The sequence below is a fragment of the Ochotona curzoniae genome, unplaced genomic scaffold, assembly GCF_017591425.1.
Source record: "Ochotona curzoniae isolate NIBS_2020 unplaced genomic scaffold, NIBS_Ocur_1.0 scaffold_2683, whole genome shotgun sequence".
In the NCBI taxonomy this organism is placed as follows: domain Eukaryota; kingdom Metazoa; phylum Chordata; class Mammalia; order Lagomorpha; family Ochotonidae; genus Ochotona; species Ochotona curzoniae.
In genome coordinates, this window is record NW_024467100.1 from 1,837,226 (window position 1) to 1,863,982 (window position 26,757).

Here is a 26,757-nt window from a genome sequence, read left to right on the forward strand (position 1 = left end):
TATGCAAAGGGAAAAGGGGGAAAAAGCTGCTAAATCCAAATGAAGTCAGGACTTTATTGCAGTGTGAGGATCTTTGCACTGATACTTGTACCATTGTGATGGGAGATAACATTAGGGGAGCCTGGATGAGGTGTACAGGGAAACTTCTGTGCCATCTTGTAACTTTTCTATAAGTCTAAAATGAGTCATTGTTCTTCTCTTGACTGCCATCCACTTTATTCTCATAATAATGCTATATGTTATAAGCACTCTATTGATTTCCATTTACATATGGAGAGACTGAGGTACACAGATGAGAAGAAGGTGGCCCAGAGTCACCCCTCACTCAAAATAACAAGGTAGAAATTGGAGGGTTGGGACTTAAGCAATGTGATAATAAATGCTGTGAGCCATGTATTGTACAGGAGATCACCCAATGTGTTATGTTAATAAAGAGAACTTGGAGCAAGTTGTCTAATGAACATCATTAGAAGCAGAAAGCCCAAGCCTACACACAGGGTTTAAGTGCAGATGTAGGCACTGAACTTGGTTCCTGAAGAATTACTCTTTTAACCTTTGCACTAGACAGAAGGAGATCCTGAGGGTGGTAACTGCAGGCGTATGCAAGTCGGAATGAAGTTCAGGGTAAAGACCATGCTGATTGTGAGTTCAAGAACAGCTAGCTTTCTGTAGGAGTTTGAGCTGAGCCTTAATCATGAGCGTAATTTGATCTGGCCAGAGAGAAAAACACAGCCTGTGATGGGACTCCAGGCCTTGGCTGAGCCTGCTCCTACTTCTGTCTCCTTTCCTTCCTCTGAACAATTCTAAGAGCTGGACCATACCTGGGTAGCCATGGCCACTCTGTGTAGCTCTTCGAGCAAGAGAGCATGGGTAGTATTTAGACCCGGCTGTTTTCTCTGCTTCTTATTATGCTATTTGAAGTCATTACTTTGCTTCTCTCAGTCTCAGACACAGGAGGGTAGTGGGACTGCCTGACCTGGTTATTGTGAGCACTAACCCCCTGAGGAAATCTGTGGGCAGCTGGTACTAAGCTGGTACTTGGTAAGGACTCAGTAAGTGGTGATCATCCCTATATGCTTCATTGCTTTGCTTTGTCCAAGGCTTATATGATGAACCTTTGCTTATGTTGCTAATATTTTGCAGCCTCATGTACAATAGAAAATGTGGGCTTTGGGAATCTGTGCTACTTACTAGTTGGGTTACTGAAGTCTAGGCCTCAACTTTTCACTGATAAATAGTATCAGCACTAGAAGATATTAGTGATAATTGTGAGACAGAGAGTAAGTATGACCTGTGGACATATGTCATCTGGACTTTGAACCCCAAATGGTTTGCTTTTCAGGGAGAAACACAATCTTATGGTTCTCTTATCCTTCCTTGCGCACTTTTCTTGGGTTTATAACAGTTGATGGTTATACAAGAGTCAACTTGTTTAGGAATGGACTTCCTCAGCACTTAAGTCTACCCAACAACATTTTTAGGCTTTGTTTTATCTCAGCCTGTTGAGCTTGAAGACATGAGCTTGGCTGGTGGTGCAGGGAGGGACCAACCTGTGAAATGGCCAGCGTATGTTTATTTTACTATTAGGCTTCAGTCTCTATGACTCTTCCAGAGTGATGGGGTGAGTAGGTAGCTAGGTGGAGGGAATAAGAAGAAAAAGCAGGGGGTCTGTGGGCACGCACGTCAGAAGGTGGTTCTGGGACCTACGTCAGCTGAGGGTACCCAGCATGGACTGAGTTAGCCCTCGATTGAAAAATCCGCCTGCTGACTTCCAACCTGTTCCTGGCCTCATCCTCAGCCTCATCCTCATTTGACTTGCGGTGGGCGTTCTGGTATAGCACAGCACACACACCTGTGAGCCAGGCGGCCACGGTGCCCGCAGCGAAGATGCAAAAGCCGATGAGCAGCAGGAAGACGTAGTCTTTGCGATCCAGGTGCGTGATACACATATACCGGAGCGGGTTCCCCACCTGTGTGATGGGCCATCCCATCAGCTCTGTGGGCTCCATGCATGTAGCATTTTGACCATCTATGAAGAAAAACACAGCAGGCATGGGGCTGAAACAAGTGTCCTAAGGTCTCAGAGAGGCTGCAGGTGTTGTCTGGACCCTCCCTGCTCAATGTGCGGTATGTGGGTCAGAAGGAACGGTAACATCACCGGGTCCTTGTTAGAGATGCAGAACCACAGGCCCTACCTTGGGCCTCTGCAACTGAGTGCATCTCAATAAGCTCCCTAGGGACTTGGTGGCATACTGACCTTTAAGGAGGGCAATGCCTGCACTACCATTTGGCCTGCAGGCTGTGCTGCATTTGGGAGGTGAAAATGGGCTTAACTCTCCAGGATTCCCAAGGTGAGAGGCAACAACATGGGGTCAGGAGGTAGGAAACTGGAGCAGTATTTCCCCCTGGGGAGTTGACACTCCCAAGACCTACACCAGTGTTCACCATCTATCTTCTCTACTCTCCGTTCCCCTTTCCTCTTCACTCTGTCACTTTCTTTTCAACTGTGTCCGAGCCTAGCCAGGGCTTGCTGGTGCTACCTAAGAGCATTGTAAACTATTTGATCCAAACTCTAGGGAGAGATGAAAGTCCCTGGGGATGCCTGCTGTGTGTTCTTCTGCCAGGAGAAATCCAGGGGAACTCAGGGCAACAAGATCATACCAGGGGAAGCAGCTCCACTTTGCAGAGGTGGTGTTGACATTTATGGACAGATCACATGCTCTATGTGAGTCTTCAGTCTTTTTTAGCAGCTGGCTTAGTTGCCTGGCTAATTCTTGGAGCACCTCCCCATCACCAGTACTAGGGAGTTCAGTCCACAGCAGAAGAGAAATAGCTCTGGAGCTAGTCAAACCTGGGTTCCAACCTGGACTCTTTCATGCCCGGTTGACTCTCACTTCCAAGAAATGATATCTGTCTTCAGGATAGAGGAGAGGACTAACAGACACAGGTTGACAAGGCAGGCTATTGGGGTGGGTTCAGTCTCTGGAGTTTTATACTTAGCCCTTTAGCCCTCTGGCTTTCTAGAGCCAATGCTGTGCCACTCTGATGCCTGTGGGGGATGTCCAGGAGAATATACTCAGTGAGCTCAACCTCAGGGCTGAGATCTAGGCTTGCTATAGCCATGGTTAGGCTGCTAATAGCAGCTGTATTTACTGAACTCTTACTATATGCTGAGTGATCCACAGATGTTATCCCATTAACATATTTTTCAAAAATTTCAGAGACAAAGAGAGAGAAAGTGCACTGATATCCATTGCTTCACGCCATAGATGCCTGAATAGCCATGATAGGGCCATCTCTAAAACCAGGAACTGGAAACAGAAATTAGGTCTACTATGTAAGTGGCTGGACACAAACACTAAAGTCTTCACTTGTTCCTCTCAAAGCATGCATTAGCAGGAACCTGGAAGTATAAGTTAAAACCTAGGACTTGAACCTAGGGGTTTAGAGATGGATACAAGTGTCCCACATCTTACGTGCTAGGTTAAACACCTGGTCTTCACTGAATTTTTTTCATGAAGATTTATTGATTTTTATTTGAAGGCAGATTTACAGAGAGAGAAAGACAGAATGACTGAGAGACAGATCTTCCACCTATTGGTTCATTCTCCAAATGGTTGCGACAACTAGAAATGAGCCGGTCTGTAGCCAGGATACTGGAGATATTTTTTGTTCTTGCACGTGGCTGCTGGTGCCCAAGCACTTGGGCCATTCTCTGCTGCTTTCACGGGCATATAATTAGGGAACTGGACTTAAAGTAGAGCAGTTGGGATTCAAACTAGTGGCCATATAGGATGTGGCATCACAGGCAGAGGCACAATGCACTAAGCCAATGGTGCCAGCCCCTAATTGCTTTACCTTTTAAACCTATGTTTACAATCATTTTCTGTGAACTTTTAAAAGTTTATTGAATTTTAAAAAAGTGATTTGCTTGAAAAATCCTAAAGGGACAGAGAGAGAGGTCTTGCATCTGCTTGTTTACTTTCCAAGTGGTCACACAGTCAGGGCTGGGTCAGGCTGAAGCCAGGAATTTTATCTGAGTCTTCCAGGTGGGTGGCAGGGTCCTAATCACTTGGGCCATCTTCCCATTGCTTCTCCCAGGCCATTACTCAAGGAGCTAAATAAGAAATGGATCAGCTGGGATGTGAACTGAGGTCAATATAGGATGCTGGTATCGCAGGTGGAAGCTTTACTCACTATGCCACAACACCACCCTCTTACAAGTTTTTAAACATTTTTAGTTTTTGAAAGGCAGAGTGACAAAATGAGGAAGGGAGAAAGAGAGAGAAAGAGAGAGACTCTTCAAATCAAATGACTACCAACAGGCAGAGGTGGGTTAGTTTGAAGCTAGAAGCCAGAAACTCCATCCAGGTCTGTCACTTAGGTGTCAGTACCCCAAGTAGTTGGGCCATCACTTGTTGCTTCACACATTAACAGAAATTTGGATTGGAAGTGGAGGTGGGAACTCCACTGCATACATTCTGAGGTGGAATGTATGCCTCCCAAATTGAAGGTTAGTTTACTGTACTACAATTCTCTCTCCATCATTTAATTCTTAAAACAATATCAAGGGCTTTAATATTGTCCTTATTTTATAAGTAAGTGATTCTGAGGAGCTTTTCTGATTGAAAAACCTGCAGGATCTAGGCAGGAAATAGAAGACAGAAAAGATTAGGACTGAGCTGTTTGAACTTGTTTTGCAGAACTGGAGATGCAAATAGAAGCCATTGTGGACAGAAGCTTCCTGTAGACTTTAGGAATGTTATCTGTTGGACAATATGAAAACATCAATGTTCAGGGTGATCAAGGAAGTTAGGGAAATCAGATTCAGCTAGGGAAGTCCTAGTGCAGAGGCAGTAGAATTAGAGAATACAGGACTGGGTTGACAAGGGAGGAGGCAGTTTGGTTTTGATGGCTGAACAAAGCAGAGACCACTTCACCTGGACACCATGACTTACACCTGCTTCTGATAAATGCAGCTGCAGGGAAGTCACTGGGCTACTTGAGGAAGATGGCCTGAGGTTTACAGTGCTAGTGAGGTAGACATCGAAAGGGCAGCCAGTGCAAAGATTGTGTTACTGTCACTTTGTGCAGTGATTATAGAAGAGAGGGGAAGGAGGAAGAGAGGGGAAGAAAAAGGAGGGAAAGGGAGGGATGAGCCCTTCCCCTACAGGAGAGAGCTCAAATAGGGGAAAGGCTTAAAGATGGGAAAGGGCAGGAGTAGTTATGCCTGTAAACCTTTTTCCAAGTCTGCCTGCCTTAAGGACCTCTGGGTTTTGCTCAGGAGGCCTAGGTAAGAGAGTACTTATGGGAACTGTACAGGAATTCCGTCAAGAAGGGGCTCACTTGAACAAAGTGCCAGAGTCTTAGGAACACACAAAGAAAGCTATGCCTGTGAAAGCAAAACCTGGGACTTGGAGGGTCTGGGCTGTGTCTAAGTTTTTTTTTTTTTTAATATCATTTTATATTTAAGAAGATCGGGGTTTTCAGTTGGGGCTGGGGCAGCACAGTTGAGACTAAACATTAAACACACTGTTTCCCACTTCAGAGCATTAACTTTGAAAGGAGCAATTAGGTAGTTATGTTAATGCATTGTAAGGTTGCTGTTAAGTGAAGGATGTGGGTGGCTCTGTTGGGAGGGAGACCTGGGTTATTCTGCCTCTCCCTGTCTCCCCATTGTCACTGCCAAAATTGGGGCTCTCCTCTTTCTGTCTCCCTGCCTTCATAATTTCTATGCTTTCCCACCACTGGTTCATTTCACACAGTCCTGCCAGATTATCTTCTTCAGGTATAGTTCTTTTCAGACACACTTTGGCTCAAACTTCACTGTGGACTTAAGAATAACATTCAGACTACTTGGCCTGGCATTCAGAGCCCTTAGCTTTTGCTTCCCCTCCCTTTTCCAATGTGCTTCTCAGTACTACCAAAACCTACCTCCACTTCAGACAAACTGAACTGCATACTATCCCATGCTTGAGTGCTACCCCATTGCCCTCATCTTTAGCTGATTTTGTTATATGGCTTTTTTCCCCATCAAATGCCTCTTCTCCAGTTTCTCTTTCTCTTTCCCATAAGCTCAGAGGATCTGTGATTGTTCCCACACCTGAGTTCATCCATAACATTTCTTGTATAATTTTTTAAAAGGAAGATTTACAGAAAGAAGGAGAGAGAGAGAGGAACTGCAACAGCTGGAGCTGATCCTATCTGAAGCCAAGAGCCTAGAGCTTTTGTATCTCCCATGTGGGCACAGAGTCAGAAACACTTGGACCACCCTCCACTGCTTTCCCAGTCCATAAACAAGGAGCTGGTTGGGAAGTAGAACAGCTGGGAGCTGAACTGGCACCATATAGGATTCTAGGACTTACAGGTAGAGAATTAGCCAATAGAGCCATCATGCTGACCCCTTTTTCTATCAGCAGCAGCAGAGGATGGCCTAAGTACTGTGGCCACTGTCAAATAGATAGCAAGGGAGTTCCTGGACTCCGGCTTCAGTCTATCCCAGACCTGGCTATTGCAGCTATCAGAAACCAGCAGATCTCTCTCTCTCTCGCTCTGCCTTCCCATATATGAATAAATCTTAAAACAGAAAAAAAGGAAAATGAAACCAAAACATGTTTATTTGGGGGAGGCAATAATTTTGAGATCCATGCATCTTCCCATAATATGTGTTTTTAGTTAACATTTCAAGACACTACATTTGCAGATTTCAGTTCTTTTCCTGTATTAACATGAAGTCACCTTTCACTTCTTTGTCCACAAACTATTTTTCTAAGTCCTCTCATAGAAGGAACTGCTTTTTCTTGGCCTACAGAGAGGATCACAGTTCTCTCCGGGCATGTGCTGCAGGTTCCAATGACTTGATGCACAGAGAGGCCAGCTCTTGTGTGGGCTACCCTGAGACCCCAGAGGGCACTTGCTCAGGAGTCACATGAGCTGGCTGGAAGTAGGGAAATTCCAGGTGATGACAATGCAGAGAGGATTAACTTGGAAGACCACCTCCAAAACTCATGTAGATGTTTAAACTCTGATCTGTTAAAGTCAAAGGTGGAGATTGGATCTGATTATGGTGCCTGAGAGGTGGGTCTGGCAGGAGGTGTTTAGGTCAGTGGGGCTGTGATCTTGGAGGGTGGTTCTCACAAGAAGGTTGAGAACCTGAGTTCAAATTTGGCCTCGCTGTTTTGTCTCTGCTACCTGACTCACCATGTGATCAGTCCTTCACATCTGCTTTGATCAGCTTCCACCTGACCCCAGACTATGGCTTCGTATAAACTTGAAATGTGACCACCAAATGTAAATTGAAACAAACCTTCTCTTAAGAAAGAGCAAATGGGACCCTGGGCAGTAGCCTAGTGGCTAAAGTCATTGCCTTGCATGTACCAGGATCCCATATGGGTACCGGTTCTAATCCTGGCAAACCCGTTTCCCATCCAGCTCCCTGCTTGTGGCCTGGGAGATCAGTAGAGGATGGCCCGAAGCCTTGGGACCCTGCACCCATGTGGGATATCTGGAAGAAGCTCCTGGCTCCTGGCTTCAGATCAGCTCAGCTCTGACCACTGTGGCCTCTTGGGGTGTAAATCAGCAGAGTGAAGATCTTCCTCTCTGTCTCTCCTCTCAGTGTATCTGACTTACCAGTAAAAATGAAGTAATGACTAACATCAATGACTAACACTTGCTAGAACTCAGAGTGTGTTTGTTAAGTGAGCTAAATCTTAATTTTCTTACTATGATGCTCAATGGGAGAAAAAGGAATCTGGCAGTAGGAAACCACAGGTGGTTCAGCCAACCTCTGACCCCATGAGATTACCCCACAGTAGAGGATGCTGTTTGCTGCCTCTAGAGTCTGAGGAGGACTCAAAGCGGACACGAGTGGAGTCCCTGAGGAGGCAGACACAGGTGGTCCCTAGGACTAAATGGAGAAGAAAGCCTTGAGCCTGCAGCAGCAACTTCTCTGTCCTCTGTGATGTCAGAGAAGGAAACAAGCGTAAGAGTGTTAGAACCTAGGTACAACAGGTATGCCACCAATGGTGATTAGGATTATCTGTCAACTGGGGTTTGAGACACTCTAGACAGCAGAGCCCTGTCTGCTTCTTCTGTATCCTTGTGTTCGCTACACAGAGATGCTCGGTAAGCGTCTGTTGCATGCATACCTGAGGGAATGGGTAGAGAACATTGCTCTGGTCTTTTAAAGATCTTAATCTCTTATGTCTTTGATTTGCTGTTTAAGACAAGTTCCTGAAGACATCACTTTGATAGTCTACTGTCTTGTAGGTGACCCAGACAAGATGACTCCTTTGGAGGAACCCAGGTTGGGAGCTAGAGCAGCCTGGCAACAGTGATGCCAACTGGCCAACAAGATGCCTTTCTCAGACCCTCACTCATGGTCTTGTTAACATTTCTAGCCCCAACAGGTCCTTCGCCCTTTGCCTACCTGAAGCTTCATTCGCTCATCACTCAGCTGTCTTCTCCTGAAGCCATTAGTCAGGATTCTGTGGACTAAGTCATTCTGTAAACAGCTTTCGCATTAATGACCAAGTTGAGGAGTTGCAGTGCAGCTCCACAAAGCCTAAAGTATTTATTATTTCCCCTTTATAGAAAATATGTGCTGATTCCTGATCTAAACTATTCCAAACACCCTGAAACCCGAAGTATTTTTGGTGATTTGGGCTGTACAAAGTACAGTCTTATTTGGTACAACTTCTTTTAGATAAAGTGGCCATAGTTTTGTAAGGGTTAAATGTGATTCCTAGCCTCAGGGAACACAGAGAAGGGACCTTGGAGTTTTTAACAAGTTATATCTACTGATAATTTCTGTGCTCTGAAGGTGTGTTAAGTTGTAGGATTGGGCTTTGCTGTAACTGGCTGTGTAAAGGCGGGCTTTATAGACAGAAAGTTGCCTCTTGTCCGTAACACCTTCTCATGTGCTTGCTGGTGCCTGGACTCCTATTAGTAGGAGAGAAGCCCTCCTGTTTCACCAATAAAATAAGACAAAGTATACATTCTTCTGAGAAAAAAGCAGATGATTTAAATCCGTTCCCATGGGTAGACCTCTGCACCTGTCTTTCTGGATTAGATTGTAATGGAGTCAGGGAGCCTGCTCTAGAACCTGACTTGTATAATAATCACCCAGATAGTACTGTCCTCATGGATAGCTAGAAATTTAGAAAACCTTAGTAGCTGAAGGGCACCACCATTTATCAGAAGACAGGTGAGCAATACGTGAATCTTTGTATCCTCATTTACATTCCACGGGAAAATCCTTAGAAAATTCTGTTGGTGCTACCTTCAAAGTACCACCTGAGTTTTTGTCTTGACTCGTCATCTGAACCATAAGCCGTCTCTCACCGTCCTCTTTTGCCCGCAACTGTGCAGGCCAGCCTCCTAACTCACATCCCTCCCTCCCACCTTGTTTTCCATTCAGTCGTTAGAACAATCTGTAAATCATAAATTATGTTGTTTCTCTGCTCAAAACCCTTCCTTTCCACCACATGTAGAGTAGAATGAGGAGCCTCTCCATGGTCTGTTTGCCTGATATGATCCAGCCGCTGACATTTTCCATCTCATTTCTTTCCCTTCTTGCCATGTTCCACTTCAGCCATACTCATTTGCTAGTAAGTCAAAATCCTTCCACCCCACGGCCGTTGTATTAACTGTTTCCTCTGTTTATAAAGATCCTCTCTGTACCATGTCACATTTCTATCACTTGCCTCTTACTTTCTTCTGTCTGATGCAGAAGGTGGGTACATGCCCTCCCTTATTTTCCTCCATAGCATTTGTCATTATGCTATTTCTTACTTCCTCTCCAAGTAGAATGTAAATTCCATGATAGCATGTCTGTTTCTAGTCACAGTAATATGCCCCTGTGTGTGGGCCAGGCCATGGTACTAATTAGCTGTTCAGTTATATCAGTGAGGGAATGCATTAAGGTACCTATTGGGTTTTTTTTCACTCCCTGTGAATGTCACATGAGGATAACAATGCTTGTATCTTACTTTGGTCAAATGAATCTTGACTGTTAGAAGAAAATACATCGGCAGTTACAAAGATTCATTTAACATGTCTCTAATCTTATGCTGAATTATGTCCTAAAGGGGCCAGTGTGATGGCTCAACTGACTAGTTTTGTGCCTGTAGATGCAGGCATCTCTTATGGAGCCAGCTCATGTCCTTGATGTTCCATGTTCCATCCAGCTCCCTACTTATGGAAAGCAGTGGAAGATGGTCCAAAGCCTTGTGCCCTTGCAGCAGTATGGGAGACCCAGAAGGGGCTCCTCACTTCAGATCAGCTCAGCTCCAGCCATAGCAGCCATTTCAAGAGTGAATCAGTTGATGAAAGATCTTTCTACCTGTCTCTTCTTCTTTCTGTAAATCTGCCTTTCCAATAGAAATAAACAAACAATAAAAAAGTATGCTTTGATTGTACCAAATGTATTAGCAATTTCTTTACTAGATACTACAGTTTTGAGAAGGGTTTCCTCTGAAACCCTGGTGATATTTAATTAACATTAGGAGATATTAAAATGAAGAACCAAGTGGAACTTTCAAGAGATGATTAGGGTTCTGCCCTCATGAATGGATTAATTATTTGTTTTAATTTGTTTTAATTATTATGTTTATGGCTTAGTGGGCTATTGGATTATCTTGAAAGTGGTTCTGCTATAAAAGTCACTTTGGGGGCCTGGTGCAATGGCTCAATTGATTAATCTTCCTTCTTCAAGTGCCAGGATCCTGTTTTGGAACCAGTTTGTGCCCCAGCTGCTATGCTTCCAATCCAGCTTCCTGCTTCTGTTCTGGGAAAGAAGTGGAGGAAGGCCCATAGTCTTAGGACCCTCTACACATGTGGGACCTGGAAGAAGCTCCTAACTCCTGGCTTCAAATCAGCTCAGTTCTGGCCATTGTGGCTACCTGGGGAGTAAGCCAGCAGATGGAAGATCTTTGTCTCTCCTTATCTCTGTAAATATGCTCTTTCAATAAAAAGAAATCTTAAAAAAGGTCACTTTTGCTAGACCTCTCACCATGTGATGACTCGTGCTGCCGTGGGTCTCTGCCAGCAAGGAAGCCGTCATTTGATGTGGACACTTCACAGCAGACCAAAACAAATCTTTGTTTTGTGACTTACTCAGACTCCGACATAGCATTATTAGCAGCAAAAAATGGACTAAGATATCTGAGTTGAAAGGAAGGCGGAGGTACCTTGGTATGATTTAATTATCATTGCATATGGACTGGGCATCAGACCAGATGATTTTTATGTTATGTTTTCATTTTCAAAGTTTTAATACCCTCTTTTCAGGAGCTTGGCTTCTCTTGAGTTGGATGATGTACTGCATCAGAAAGACATGATGGGTTCACCCTGTTTCTGTAAAACACACTGTTTTATGCCTTTTCTGCATCCTGTGCGGCATTCAGGGTTGTTACTAGGCAACAAGGCTCTTCATTGCTGGAAGACTTCTAACAACAGTTCTAGCTAGCATTAGTCAAATACTTGCCAGTATAGTTCTAAAACCTTCTTGTGAGTTATTTTGTTTAGTTATCACAGTTCCAGGAAATGTGTTCTATTTTATTTTCGTCTTATAGGTGAGGAGCCTGGATTTCATGGAGACAGTTCCCCATAGTGAAGTCATTGGTAAGAGACAGAGGCAGGACTAAAAACCAGTCTGAATCCAAAGCCCACCTTAGTTTTACATGATCAATAAGGATGTGAGCATTGAAAAACGAAGGGATCTTTTATAATGACCTAACTGGGTTAGTACTACAGAAAACACTAGAACCCATGTGCCTTTTACGTCTTGTCTTTGTCTTTTATCTCAATAAAAGTAATATAGAGGCTATTAGGGTGGCCCCTCAGTGACAGTTGTCATACACTGTCATACTTGTTCCATGGATGCTTACCCTTACTTCCATCTCAGCAATCCCATATGACAGAGGAGGTACCAGGCCCCTTTCACAGCGTATGGTGGGGCATTTGAAATCCCTTGATGTCCCCTATTTTTATTATCCCTCCCCCTTCCATGTCTTTTACTTGTTTCACTGTATCTGTGTTTTCTCATAATCAGTTAGTTAAACATGACCATGAATCTCTGGTCCAACAACAGCAAAAAAACCTGCTCATTTTCTCATTCCCTAACTGCCACCTGCCACACTATGTCCTCACTCCAGTCATGCCTCCTGGAAGATGAGTTGACATTGTTTTCTCAGCTTTTTTTTTTTTTTTCTGTTTAGCCCATAGCCAACTCCTGCCCACAACCTCAGGGGCAAATTTGATGGACAGTTTATACTTCCTGTTTGAGCTGCTCCCATATGTTGGGACTCTCTGGCTTCTTTGCACCTTTTCCAGTTTCTGACCCATGACTGCTCCTACCCAGTGCTCAGTATGGGTTGTTCTGCCTAACATGATCCTATAATATTTTGGCATTTTCTGAAATTTCTGTCCTTGGTTCCTGAGGTCCTCTCATTTTAAACTTTTTTGTTTGTTTGTTTGACCTCATCTTCTATTTGGCTTTAGTGACTACCAGAGAGCCAAAAATATATGTGATTCACAAACACATACTTGGTACCCCTGTTTTCTATTCTGAGTTTCAGATGAACACATCCAAATTCCTACTAACTCACAGGTGCCTCTCTGCTTAATCAACAAACTCAAGATGAGGCATCACTTCGGCCCATTCCTCAGGAGTGTTTGTCTCACTGCTCTTCAAGCCAAAGTCTTCAGAGCTGTCTTTGACGTTTTCCCTTTTCTTTCTTTTTCATATATCACTCATTGAATAAATATTTATTGAAACTTTTCTGTCAGGCCTTGGGCTAGTTTCTGAAGATGCAGACTTGCTCTCACAGACTGCCCGGCCTGTGAGGGAAGATGGAAGCTAACTGAATAGGATTTATTGGTTACTTAGAATTGTATGAGAAGTGATGAAAGGAGTAAAAGCAACCATGAGTAGAATGAATTTAGGCCTGTGTCCTGTAGTTTCCATCTTCAGGGTGGCTCCTGTTTGGTCCACACTTCTCCATGCTCACTACTACAAACTCTTGCCTGGTTGCAAACAGGAGCTTCCTTCCTGTCACTGTCACTAGGCTTCTCAGGCTACACTGCTTGTTCCCTAGAAAATTATTCAAAACCCTTAAGGCTGAACCCATATCTTTTTTTCTTTTAATGCTGGATCCACTTTTCATTAGGGTGTTTCAGGCTTGGGGAGCACTTCACTTCTAGAGGTGAGGAAATCGGTGTTGGCTCCTTTGGCCATTCTTCTGCTTTCCAGAGGCCTGCATGACACTTGGAGAACTAACTGATAGGCCACGTGTAGGGGCCTGGCATTGGGGTGCTTGAAAGAACCTGAAATTACTGACCCTCAGGCATCCCAGCTGTGCTGAATTAGGGAGTGTGCGGGAATCACGTGGGGGTTCTTCCTAACTGTACCTGTTACTCCCTTTGTGCCTTGGATTTCTAGATGGTTGAGGAGCCCCGACTCAGTTGTACCTTTTAAGTTTCTTTGTTGCTCATAGAAGGCTGTTGTAACAGCTTTCTGTAGGAGGGAGCTATAGGCCAGGGAATTTGTTGCAAGGTAGAAGAGCCATCCTGGTAGAGAAGCCAACAGCTTTGGAGCTGTCTGCTGCCCAGCTGTTGTCTTTTCTGGCCTCTGTTCTGTATTTCAACTTCCCTGATAGAGAAGGATAAGTGTTAGCAGTGGAATAGGGAGAGGATCTGAATTCATTCTGAAAAATCTAAGTTTTGGCACAGTGGTGGATGACTCTGTACTTAGTGGGTTGAAATGGGGCCATTATCCTATTATAGCAGTCTCAAAAATAGGATGAAATAGCCTTGGAATGAAACTAAGATGTTCTCTGCTCAAAATGCCCTCAGAAATGACTTGGACTTGCAGTAGTAAATGACCCAGACCATCTGCTCCCTCCACGTGTTCCTGTGTGGCTTTGTCTATCCACCTCTGTAGCATCATTGTCCAGGCTCCTCTTGGATGTGTAGGCCTGTGGGTTCATTTAGGACTACCTAAAGACTACAATTTAAGAACTGACACAGAGGGACCCTCTATTCTCAAAGTGCTTTACTCCTATTCCTGGTTGCCTGTTACTTTCTGAATTCTCAATGCTTCTTGTTGTTCCTTGTTGAATCGCAAATATCCTCTGAGGGATATGTTTCAGAACATTATTAGCAATAACCATCTTATTGAAAATCAACATAGTTACTAATTGGAGCAGTTGTTAAAATCTAGACCATTGATCTTTGCCATAGAATTTCTGAAAATTGGGCCCAGCACAACGGCTCAATCCTTACCGTGCAAGCACTGGTATCTCATATGAGTTGCCAGTTTGTATTCCAGCTGATCCACTTCCCATCCAGTTCCCTGCTTGTGGTGTAGGAAAGCAGTAGAGGATAGACCAAAACCTTGGGCCCCTGCACCCGTGTGGGAGATCCAGAAGAAGCTCCCGGCCTCTGGCTTCGGATTGGCTCAGCTCCACTCGGGGAGTGAACCAGCAGATGGAAGATCTTTATCTCCGTTTCTTCTCTTTGTAAATCTGACCTGTCTTTCCAATAAAAATAAATACTTTAAATAGAAAAACAATTTCTGAAAGTTGGCTAAAGAAGTATATGCATGTCACGGGCCCTACGATCTCAGAACATGGAGTCTTAGATTCTTGTGCTCATCACATTTTGAAAAGCACTGTCTGAGCAGGCCAAGCCTAGGCAGAAAATCTGAAATCTGAGTCCACTGTGTCTTAGTCAAGTGGAGGGTGTTTAAGACAGGAGGTGGGAGAGCACATGTGTTAGAGATTGTCTGCTTCTGTATTATGCTTTCTGATCAGGTAACTATATCCTTCAGCACCGGGAACACCTGCACCTTGGTGCTCACTCATTGTACACTCTCTAACCAGGGACCCTGTATGCTGAACACTGTTCTCTTACATCATGTATGTCTTACCTTCCTGTTGAGGTCTGTAGCTGACACCTAGAAGAGGCCTCTGGCAGTATCTAATGCTGCCCACTTAATGTGAAGACAGGGTAAATGGGACTTAAAGAGAGAAAGTGAGTTCCCCAAAGCACACAGTGGCATTGCTGTGATCAGCTCAGGGCTTCCTGATTTTCCACTCAGTTTTCTACTTCTTGTATCCCTAGATTATTAAAAACAGGAGGTGTAGCTTCTTTCTCTGTGACAAAACCACCCCAGTGTTATATGATGATCATGGCAGCTGTTTCAGAGCCGAATGAACTCTGGTGTGCTTGATGGCATGAAAATACCCTGGCACTGGGAAAAACATTGAACTTGGATGGCAAGAAATCTCTGTGCAGCACTTGGCTCAATACTCCCTTAACTGTGAGAAGAATGAATTCCAGAGTTGCAGCTTAAGCATCTTAAGGTTTCTCTGACCAAAAAAGGAATAACATTTTCATGGCCCTCAGTTGCTTTAGCTAAATTTTGAGAGTTTAATAGCAACATGAAGCCAGTTACCATTGTATTGTACACCACATACAACTATCTTTTCCACTGGTGCAGAAACTTTGGTCAAACAGTACTGGAAGGGTTTGGAAGTGAGGGAAAGGGAGTATCAGAAGATCATGTTTCTGTGTCCAGTAGCTTAGAATTAAGTACATTTTTTAGATCATTCTCAGAATCACTCAACCCTGTCCTGGCAGACCACATAAAATATCCTGGGAAGAACTTGACTGCCATTTTTACATTCAAATAGCATTAATGACTGGAAAATTACAGTTCTGGCCAGGAATCGGTCCTCCTACTTGTTGGCCTATGCCAAAAAGGAAATGGAATGCTTGCGTTTGTTTTACCCTCTTACATAGAACACCCTGGGTACTTGACACTTCACTATGCAACTCTGTTTCTGCTGTCATATTTTGTTTGAGAAGTGGATATGTGAACTCTTTGAGGAGTGACTATTTTTCGGTAAATCTGGGGAGTGTGTCATAGGGAAGTCTCCTTACCTCCAGATCTTTGATACTAACTCCCTTGCTACCAGTTTGAGGATGTTTCCATGTTCTTATTCAATACATCCTTATGATAAGGAAAATGAGGAATTTGGCTTCGCCTATAGCCCTCCATTGGGGGTTGTTGTCAACCAAATGTGATACGATAAAGGTTATATCATTGCCATGATTTCTTTCCTTTTAAGATATCTCCACTGGGCCAGTGCTATGGCATATCACGCTAAATCTTTGCCTGTCATATTGGATTCCAAGAGTGCCAGCTTGTGTCCTGGCTGCATCACTTGTGATCCAGCAACCTTCTAATGTACCTGGGAAAGCAATGGAAGATGATTCAAGTGCTTGGGTCCCTAAAATTATGTGAGAGATCCAGAAGAAGCGTCTGGCTCAGCTATGGACTTTGCAGCCACTTTAGTGAGTGAACCAGCAGGTGGAAAATTCTGTCTTTCTTCATTTTTTAGTTATTTCCAAATAACTAAAAAAACATCTAAAAATCTCTTCATTTCCTTCCTATAGCTTTGATTCCTTCATGGCTCTCCACTGTTGCAGAATTAACCCTGGCTAAATGAACTTCCCCAAAATTTACTCCTTCCTCTGCTATGACAGCTGATAAAGGGCAAACAACACTTACAGTATTCTCCCCAGGAGTTTATGTATTCTTATAAGTAGGGCCCTCTTCTAGACAATAGGACTGAAAAAAAAAAGCATATCTCTAATGTTTAATTGCAGTGCAGTGGTAGGCAGCGGATGGGAAGATATTGGGACAAAGTTATCACTTGGTACTCTTAATTCAAGAAAGTCAGACTTGATGATGACAATGATGACTTCTTTCTCTCAGGGCCACCCCTAGGAAGCTGTTTTCACACAAACTCATGACTCTGGTATGAGATGTGTCTTTAGGTAGAGCTTCAGTTTCAGATTCCATCAACTTAGGAACAGCCACCTGACTGCTAGTGGCCCAGTCCTGGATCTCATGGCTTTAGTCTGAGATCAAAAATGTATTTGGGCTTCTGGTTTGGATCTTTTGCATTTGAACCCCCATGTTCATAATTAACACTCAACTTCCTCTAGAATTCCCCTTGCCTCATTTTCTTGGGGATTGGTGTCCTAGGATTTGCTGCCCATTCTCCAAACTATCTCTACTTATATAGTCTTCAACCAGGCTCTTCAGGTACAATGTCCCCTAATACCATATGTACAGACTTTCCAAAGTCCTTTCTTATTTGGGTTTAGTGTGTGTTTGCTAGTCTGCTTTTATAATGTCCTATATCCTATATGCTTTTAAAAAACATATATGAGCCATTTGCTTATTGAATGTTATGGTGTATCCAACTTCATCCTAACAGCAGTCTATAAATATATAAATATTAATATTTTATCCTTATGATATTTGGGATTAGTTGTTTTCAAAAGAATATCCCTTTAAAGATCTATTTTATTTTTATTTGAAATAGCAAGTTACAGATAGAAGGAGTGATAGGGAGAAAGATCTTTCATCTAACGGTTCACTCTTGAAATGGCCATCATGACTGGAACTGGACTAATCCAAAGCTAGAAGTCAGGAGTTTCTTCTGGGTCTTCTACATGGCTTTCCCAGGCCATAAGCAGAGATCTGGATCAGAAGGGAAGCAGCCAGGACACAAACCAGTGCCCATATAGGGATGCTGTTGCTTTAGGCAGAAACTTAACCTATTAAATTACGGTGCTAGCTCCTGAAGGTTAGTTCTGTCATTACCCCTGTCTTAAAAATGGGGAAATTCAAGTTCAGAGGGGCTAAGCAAATATCAGCTGATATTCTAAAGATTGTAAATGGCACGGCTAGGATTGTAACCCAAGTCTGTCTCACTCCAGAACTTGAACTGTCAACACTGAGTCCTATTTCCTGCATAGAGGTTATTCTTGTCAGCTGTAGCTGAGGCTGTTTCACAATAGGCATACAGGGCTTCTTTTGTCCTGCCTTGTTTACTATGCTATGCCTGAGTAGACAAAGAACACATATGGCATAGACAACCCAGAGACACATGAGTCTCCCTACTCAGTCTCTGGATTCTTAGTTACCTTCACTTGTTGGCACATACTAGGCACTCAGTAATTATTTAAATGAAGAGGTGAAATAAGTGAAGTAAGAAGTGTCAAGTACCCTTACTTCACTGCCTTGCTTTTCAAAAGAATAATTATATGTATATGTATGTATATCTAATTGTTCATGCTGCCCTTTAAATTAAATGAAATTTTGAAGAATCCCTATAAAATAACATATAAAATCTCCCAATGCTAAGTTTTAGTGTCTCCTTAAATTTAAAGTGAACTCATTTGTACTTTGGGTTATCCTTTATGAAAAGTTACATTATTCTCCATTTATTTCCTAGAAATTCTCCCTATTTCTTAAAATGTGGGCACCTGAAGAGAGATGTGTGGGCTCTGTTCTAGAACATGTCACAGATTCTCATTTTGATAGCAAATGTCACATTAAACGGTGAGCTTGAGGTTAAGATTTTATCAAGAGATATATCTATGTATAGACCATGAATCATTATGTGCAATTCAAATGAAAGAAATACCTTTGTGTTTGTTGAGATGTGGCTAAAGGGCAATAGAAGCATCAGGTGAATATAACTGTGTGTTCAAATCCATGTACGTGTGTGTGTATTATACATTTATGAGTGTACATGTGGTATGTGTATTTAGTAAGTATGTGTTATGTATGTGGGCATGTATGTACATAGATGGTATGTGTTTGAGATGATCTCTTTGTGTTTATATTTGTGTGTCCATATATGTGTGCATATGTATGTGTGTTTGTGCGCATGTTTGTGATTGTATTTGTATAAGGGATGTGTGAACCAAATGAGTAGGGCCAAATGAGAGGAAACATTAAACTTAGATTCATCCTTTTGTTTGTGTGGATTTAGGTTTTCTGATTTGCAAGGGAAGTATAGGTGGAGTAAAATGGATTTATGATAATTAGTGCTTATTAACCAATAAAAACGACCTGGGGAGATGTTCACATGGTAGCAAGACAGGGAATAAGGTTGGGGTTTAGATACCTGTGGCCAAATGGTTATGGCATGCCATATTTATAATTACATTGATTTCCAGGGAGATAGCTACTATGTAATATAGAGATTTAAGAGAAATTGTTTTCACAGAATGACCTGAATTTGAAACCAAGAGGACCAAATCATTTTCTTGCCATTTACCACCTATGTGATTTCTGGGCAAGTCAAACTTCTTTCTGTCATCAAATAATGGGGTTAAAAATACCAATCCTGGTCTGTTCCACTAGTTGAGAGCACAAAATTAAGGGTTGGTATGGTATTAAAAAAGATACTATGAAATACTGTACAAAGAAAAATACTCTCCAGTTAAATTGTTCTTATGTCTGGCTTACAGCTGGCTCACTCATGCTTTTCAGAGAAAACAATAGCAATGTGCAGCAATGGGACCATATATCTGCATGATGTAGTTTGAAGGGTACCCCGGGCTACCACACAGCAGAGAAATAAACAGAGCAACAGTTGTGAGTGCATATGTGGTGTATCCTGGCCAGTGTGTGAGAATACTGTTGACCTCAAAAGACAACTCTTCATTTGTGAGGAGCTTAGACTCATGCCCAGATAGATGCTTCCTCCAGATGTCCTTGAATACATGCAATGACACAAGACTTGCTTTATGATCTAGAGTCACGGAAAGGGAAGTAATCAGTCTGAAAATTCCATGTAGACACACCCATTGCAAGCAGAAAGGTGATTAAAGGAGAATGATTTGGGAAGAGTGGGGAGAGGGAAAGAGAGGCAGGGATGGTTGGCTTAGGGGCTGGAGTGGCAGCCAAGTCAGTTGACTCTTCTCGAAGTAGGATATCCCTCTGGCAGTCTCAAAAATTTTACTCAAGGAAGATGTTCTGGTGTGATCAGGATGGGCAAGAGAAGTTGAGATCCTTCTACAGGCCAGTTACACAAATATTTACTGAATGAGAATGACTGATGCAGACTCATAGTCATAGATTTTTTAAAAACCATCTCAGCACCTGTTATGGAGTGAAGCAGATAACATCTCTGCCTCCCAGAATGGTGGTACAGACAGGCAAGACAACCTATTCAAGATTACTGCATCTGTCTCCTCTTATGATTCGGATTGTTATCATATCTGGGGACCTGCACTCTGGCATAGTGGGTCAGGCCACTGCCTGTGATACTAGTATCCCATACGGGTACTAATTCAAGTCCTGGTGTGCTCCACTTCTGATCCAACTCCTTGTTAATGTGCCTGGGAAAACAGCAGAAGATGGCCCACGTACTTGGGTTCCTGCCACCCATTTGGGAGACCTGGATGAAGCTCCTAGCTCCTTTTTGGTACATCCCTCAGTTGTTGTGGACATTTGGGGAATGAACCAGCAAATGGAAGATTTGCAGATGGAAGATTTTCTTACCCTCTCCTCTCTCTCCAACTCCGCTTTTCAAACCAACAACAAATAAACAAATAAATAAATTTAAAGAGATGTCTGACAGAGTTAATTACTAGTCACTCAAAAGCACATGGCAGAGAAAGGTCAGGTGCCTACTGTACACTGAGGCTCATATCCTCAGTGTGCTTATTCTCAAAGCATCGCTTCTAGTTCCTCTTTCAATTTGCATCCTGGGAGCCTGTTTGCCTCACCTAGCTCTGACTCTGCTGAAGACTTTGTTAGAGGGGCCTACTGGGAAGCCAAGAGGGGACATTTTCATGTCTAGTCATCACTCTGTTCCCTCTCCTCCAGTTTCTCTTAAAGTCTGTTGCTTTGGCCAGGAGTATTTTTTAGATACTGCCACAGAGGTGGGACATTAGGCTGGAAGCCTCACAGGACTACTTTGGAGCGAGGTCTGTGCATTTTCAAAAGCATGCACCCAGGGAAGGACAGGAAGATATGCTGTAGAAGGGTGTGTTTTTCAGTGCCAAGTCCAATTGTACCAGATTCTATTGGTGGCTCTGGCTCTCTGAGAAGAGTTATTGCTCAGTTGTTTGGAGCTCTTGATATTTCTGGGTGGAAGACTATTGCTGGACAGAGAAAATGGAGGGGAAAGGATGTGAGAGTGATGTCCCAAGAAGAGGACGAAATGCAGCACGGAGATACATGCTTCTGGGGTCATGGAAGAGGGTTGGGAACAGTGGGCAAAGTGGCAGCAGCTGGCACCAGTAAGACTTGAGAATCTGCTGCCATGCTGTGAGCAAGCTATGTGCCCTTTCTCCACTGTTTTGTGCCCTTCTCTCCTTCCTGATGAGGTCAGTGTGCAGACAACAGAAGGCCTTTTCTTTTCCTACCCCTGCCCTGTCCCTCTCATTGTGTAAGGTGGTCCCCATGTCCCTCCTTGCATCTCTATTAAATTGTCCCCTTCTACACCTCATAATCCTAATAAGTCCTGTGCTGCTTTTACATCACTGAAGTTACTTTTAGATTCTGGAAAAATTTAATCACCAAATAAACAGACTACAACAGCGTAACCAATGAACCACAGAGTCCTCCTATTACTTTGTTACTTTGTAGTTATAGGATTCTGTCATTTCTGCACACATAATTTTATTTGAAATGGCAATTCTGTATGTTAGGTAAAGTTAGTTCCCCATTTGTGGATCAAGAAACTGAATCTGTGAGAAATGGTGACATCTTCAAGAGCTTCTAAGTTTAAGACCTGAGCTCAACTCTTTGGACTCTATCTCTGAACTTTCCCCCCCAGCCTCTCTGGTCAACCCCCAGAGCAGCAGGAAAGGGTGCATTCACTTTAACCCAGTCTTTTCTCCCATCCTAGCTTTTGACTTACACCTCTTCTGAAGCCGGTTCCTCTACTGCATCCCATCCTCTTCCCCACACTCGGCTAAACTCTCACCTGGGTGGTCCAGATGGGACACTATCAAGAAGATGGTGAAGTCCAGGAAAGAACAGTTGCACTTCCAAGGGTTTCCACTCAGATAGAGCGTCTGCAGTACTGTGAGGTGGTGGAAAGCCGTTTTGTCCAAGGTCTGCAAGCCGGTGTTCCTAAGGTCCAGATACCTTAGAGAGCTGGTGTTGGCAAAGGTGTACTTATCAAGTGATAACAGGTGAGGGTTGTTGGCAATGTTCAGCTGTACCAGGTTGCTGAGCACTGAGAAGCTAAATGGGGAGATGGAGGTTAGGTTGTTGGAGCTGAGGTCAAGGTAGATGAGTTTGAAGACCCCGATGAAGGTATAATCCATCACCTCTCGGATCCGGTTGTTATGACAGTCCAAGTAAACAAGATCACTGAGGAGTCCTAGATGCATGGCTGGCAAGCTAGTGATTTTGTTGTCGTTCAGGAATAGCCGCCGGGTGTTGAGGGGGATGTCAGAAGGGTAATCCGTTAATTGCTGCCTTGAGCAGACCACTTCTTGCGCTTGACACAGGCAATTATGTGGACACTTGGACCCCGACACCAGTCCCATTCCAAAGGAAAAGAGTAACCACCGGGGACCAGGGCCTGAAGCAAGGGACATAGTAAGAAGCCAGGGCTACCCTCCTTGCACCTTCCTCCGGGCGCTGTCCCTCTGATCCGAAGGCTGTTGAGGGTGGGGCGGGTTGGGGGAGGGGCGCTGGAAAGAACTGTAACACTCTAGCTTTGTGCAAAGCAATTTTCCATTACAGGAGAACTGAACAGAAGTTGAAACGCGAGGCCCAATGCCGTGCCTGCCGGCTGGGTGGCTCTGCTGATCGCTAGCTCCCAGGCTGCTGCTGGAAGCCTGCCCACTTGGCGGCTCCGAAAGGTCTCACCCTTTCCCTGCGCTGGCAGTGAAGGGGAGCCAGGGGAGACTCACATGACAATGAGGCTGCCCGTCGGCTCCATTGTGATGTCCGCAGCCTCAGGAGCAGCCTGGCCCAGGATTCCTCACCTCTGCCTCTGGGTGCTGCGGGGGGTGTTGGGTGTGTTTTGGTAAGTGGGCTGTTCCTGGAGTGTGGAGGCCTCAGAGGGAGGGGTCTGCAGCGTATGTGTGAAGGCTAGGGACGCGTGGGGTTCACTGCGCATGGCAATTCGTGCCTCCTGGAGGTGTATAGTAGGCTTGTTGGGTCAGAGAGGGAAAGTGGTAAGTCTCCTGCCCAAATGTTTTATCCTTCTTGGCCGATGAACTGACTTGTTTAATAAGGTCACTTCTAAGTGTGGATGTTTTCTTGGATAGTTGAATTCTGATAGGTATGTTTTTTGGGGGGTGGTACTATCAGAAGATGGGAATTGGGCTGCTGCCTTTGACAAACTCGAGTGGATTTGTGTCTAGTTAGCTCATGCTTGCTTCTGTTGGATAAATGGTGGGTTTCTTTTAAGATATTATTCCCAGGTTGTGTCTTGATTTGGAAAATACACAAGGGGTCCTCAAAACGTTTGTGGAAAATCAAATTAAATTTATTCTGGTGCAAAAAAAATTTAAGTCTGTTTTCTCATCATGAACTTTAGTTTGTAATGATTTCAACATTTGCCCCCAAATAAACTTATTTTTTCAATTAGTTTCTGTGATTTTTTTGAAGTACCTTCCTGTGTGTACTAATACTTGAAAAACATTTTTGAGCAAATAGGAACTCCTTTGTCCTAAATAATCTATTTTAAAATGTATAGGTTAATAAAGAAATCCAAGTGCGGCAATGTGAACTATTTAGTACCACTTGTATTCTAAGACTTTAGTTACTGTTGGTGCCTCTCCAGTGCTTCCACTGTGAGTGTGTAGTTACCCAGTTGACAGATGATTGGGAATCTTCTGGAGGGAGGCCTGCAGAATCTAGAAGTTCAAGAGGTATAAGGGATCATCTATTCTTGGAGAAAGGTATATTGAGCAGAAATGAAGAAAGAGCATTGCAAGTATTTTTATTTTTCTGGGAAAGTAGAATTTTATTCTTGAAAACATTCATATCCATAGCTGTGAGTGGCAATAAGATAATGGAGCTTGTATTCAGCTTAGCCTGGTGATGGGCACCTGGTATGTAAGAACTGTTTATTAAATGAATGGTGCCTGAATGTCTCTGATGGTTTGCTTCCTTTTTCTGCCTCTCTGCCAAGAGAGAAATTAATAAACTCAAGTGCATCCATGGCTAGTTAGCTAATGCTTGATTATGTTTACTTACTCAGCATTCCTTAGGTGACTGGTGGTGATTTAATATGATGACTTAGGAGTGTTTACCAAATTGAGAGTGACCTTATTAAAGCAGAAATTTCAAACACTTAAGGTAATGACCCAAATGATAGTTGTGCTAATTGAAGTGGGATTGAATGGATGGGGAAGCCACCCTTTCCTCATAATTAAAAAAAAGAAATTGTATTCAAAAGTAAGCCTCTCCCTAGATTCTAAATAATTGCCCAGGAAGGAAATTTGGAACAAGAATTCCATGGAATAGAATTAACCTGAAAAGTGACCATGTCCTCTGGGAGCTGTGGCAATGCTGTGCTGCGTAAGGGGGGATTGCTTTGCTGGGAGTGCACTGAATGTGTTGTAGGCTTCCTTTCAAGGAGAGATGACCACTGAGCCAACTGCCAAGGAGCACACAGGGATTTAGCTGACTTCCTGCCGTTGTCACCGCTCCCCCTCTTCCTCAGAGAGTCTGAATTTCCAAGTTTTCTCCCTTGATTTCCAGCCTTCTGTCTAGACTTACTTTCTGAAAGCAAAAGCCTCAGGTTTGGGCTGATCTGTTTGGTCATAAGATTTTAAGTGCTCTCTCCTTAGACAAGCCTTAGAGAAGAAATAAAGCATACTCAAGGTTATCGACTGACACCACTCAGCTAAATCTCTTTCTGGAGCACTGTCACTGAAAAAGAAAAGAAAAGAGAACAAAACAAAAACCCCTCATGCGTGGAGGATCTCAAGTAATATTCCTTCTGTTTGTTGCTGCTCTGTTTTCTTGGTCCTGAAATCTGAACTTTTGTGGGTGAGCTTCGACTTTGCCAGGTTAAACCAGATCTGTAAAATATGCCCTTCGTTTTGAGATTGAATTAATGCATGTTGAAGAAGAAGACCAGGCAGAGGAGAATGGAGAATGTAGCACTTCCTAAACCAACTGATTTCAGAAACTTCGCACTAAAGTTGTTTCAATCAAAAGTCTTGTGATATCACTGTTTCAGAAGTCATGCTGTGAGAAATTACAGGCTGTTTGCCCTTGGGTGAATAGATTAACTTCTCTGTGCTTTATTTTCCGCATCTACCTATGGAGGGAGGTGGACTACATAATTCCCTTGTCAACTCAGGATTTCCACCCTGCTTCCTAATGGAAAGGTGCTGGGCAGCACCCGGAAGAGCAGTGGGTTCCAAGAGGAGCGCGTTCCCGATCCTTCAATCACACTGTGTGGCTCCACTTGTCAGGTAGCTAGCTGCAGAGGAGCTGCTCCTGTGGCTTCCGCTGCAGTGGAGTTGCGACTGGTGTGTGCAGCTGCTTCATCAGCTACCTCTGCCCCTTTGGTGGCCAGTATGCCTGGATCCCAGGAGAACAGGTGCATCTCAGGCGAGCACACTAGTGGCCTCTCCTATCAGTACAATCTCACTAAGTCTAGTCTGGGGTTGGCCTCTATTTTTAGTTGAATCTGATTGAGGCTCTGCCCTCCCAGGCTAGCAGGTCCCTCTCAAGTGCCAGTATGTCTCCAAGCATCCCTCCTGACCTAAAATACAGGTGGCCACAGACCCGAACATCCTAGAAGGGACATGGAGGGCAGTATAGGGCCAAACAAACATCTCCGAGATCCTGGAGCTTCCTGCTTTCAGTAACACAAAGCAGATGCTCTCGAAGGACCTTCCCAATTTTCAGATGGCATCAGGATTCAGCCACAAGGGGAGAGGAGGGATGTTTGCAGTGTCAAGACTCAGAGTAGGGTCAGAGAGTCAGGCAATGCCACAGGACTTGCACGATACAAGTGGGTTCCTAATGGTTAATTGGTAAGCATTCCACTCCAGTGCCTGAGTACAAGTGCTAAGGGAAATGTAATTCTGGGGTATTTGTCCAGGAGAGAAATAGCACAAAAGAGTGCATATGCCTTGTCATTAAGTTAAACGATGTTGTAGAGGGAAGGAATAGAGAGAGGGTGGCTAATGGATACAGGAGACCAGCTGAATAGGATGCATAGCTTCTTCCTATAGTACACTAGGACAACAACTGAATATTTGGAAATAGCTAACAGAAGGTTTTGAATGCTTTTAGCACCATGACAGATGTCTGCGGTGATAGGCCAATTACCTTGAACTGATCCCTCTTCATTATAAACATGTACTGAAATACCACATTACATACTCTGTAAATATGTCCAATTACCATGTATCACTTTAAAAATATAAACTTTAAAAGCTTGAGCCTTTAACATGCTCAAGGCAGGACTTACATGTGTTTCATAGCTTAGTTTGTTCTGCTTCCCATGAAGGGAATGTTCCAGATTCAGGTGTACAGAATGTTACTGTTTTGAAATCTTTGTTTTAGGAGCTGCTATTGGTTAATAGCTCATTTCAGATTTTGCCATTGCTTCAGTTCTCAACAAAGTCACTACAGCATGTGTGGGACTTGGGGCAAATCTCAAAGCAGATGAAAATGAATGTGAATGTCAGCCTGAGTTTCAAGATATGCCAGGAGGGTTGAGGCCTAATGGCTAAATATGTGTGCGTGTATCTGTCTCCACATGAACGGGGGCCTGTTTTAGGTACCAGCTGGTGTAAACTATTTTTATCTTTTCCCTCCAGGCAGTTGGAGTTTCCACTTGGGAGATGGGACCCATGCGCAGGCCAGAGGAGATCACTACAGTTTGTTCCATTCCCCGGGGATGCTTTTGTTTTCAGACTTCATTCACATTGTACTCTTCTGCAACACTC

At 43.6% G+C, this 26,757-nt stretch overlaps 1 protein-coding gene across 1 annotated transcript; it reads right to left on the reverse strand.

Annotated features, from left to right (window-relative positions):
- Nucleotides 1–1,639: 1,639 nt before the first annotated feature.
- Nucleotides 1,640–22,454, reverse strand: LRRC52 (leucine rich repeat containing 52). The gene is made up of 2 exons (XM_041003403.1): nucleotides 21,807–22,454; nucleotides 1,640–2,029 (listed from the first exon to the last, which is right to left on the reverse strand). Exons 1-2 carry the CDS (start codon nucleotides 22,426–22,428, stop codon nucleotides 1,704–1,706), a joined length of 948 nt encoding a protein of 315 aa, XP_040859337.1. The 5' UTR covers nucleotides 22,429–22,454; the 3' UTR covers nucleotides 1,640–1,703.
- Nucleotides 22,455–26,757: the final 4,303 nt, after the last annotated feature.

What these genes read in the sequence shown, in the direction of transcription:
- LRRC52 (XM_041003403.1), bottom strand. Translation starts at nt 22,428, where the DNA reads ATGTCCCTTGCTTCAGGCCCTGGTCCCCGGTGGTTACTCTTTTCCTTT. An exon ending in GTCCCATCTGGACCACCCAG is followed by an intron (nt 2,030 to 21,806) that starts GTGAGAGTTTAG and finishes TTTTCTTCATAG; the next exon opens with ATGGTCAAAATGCTACATGC.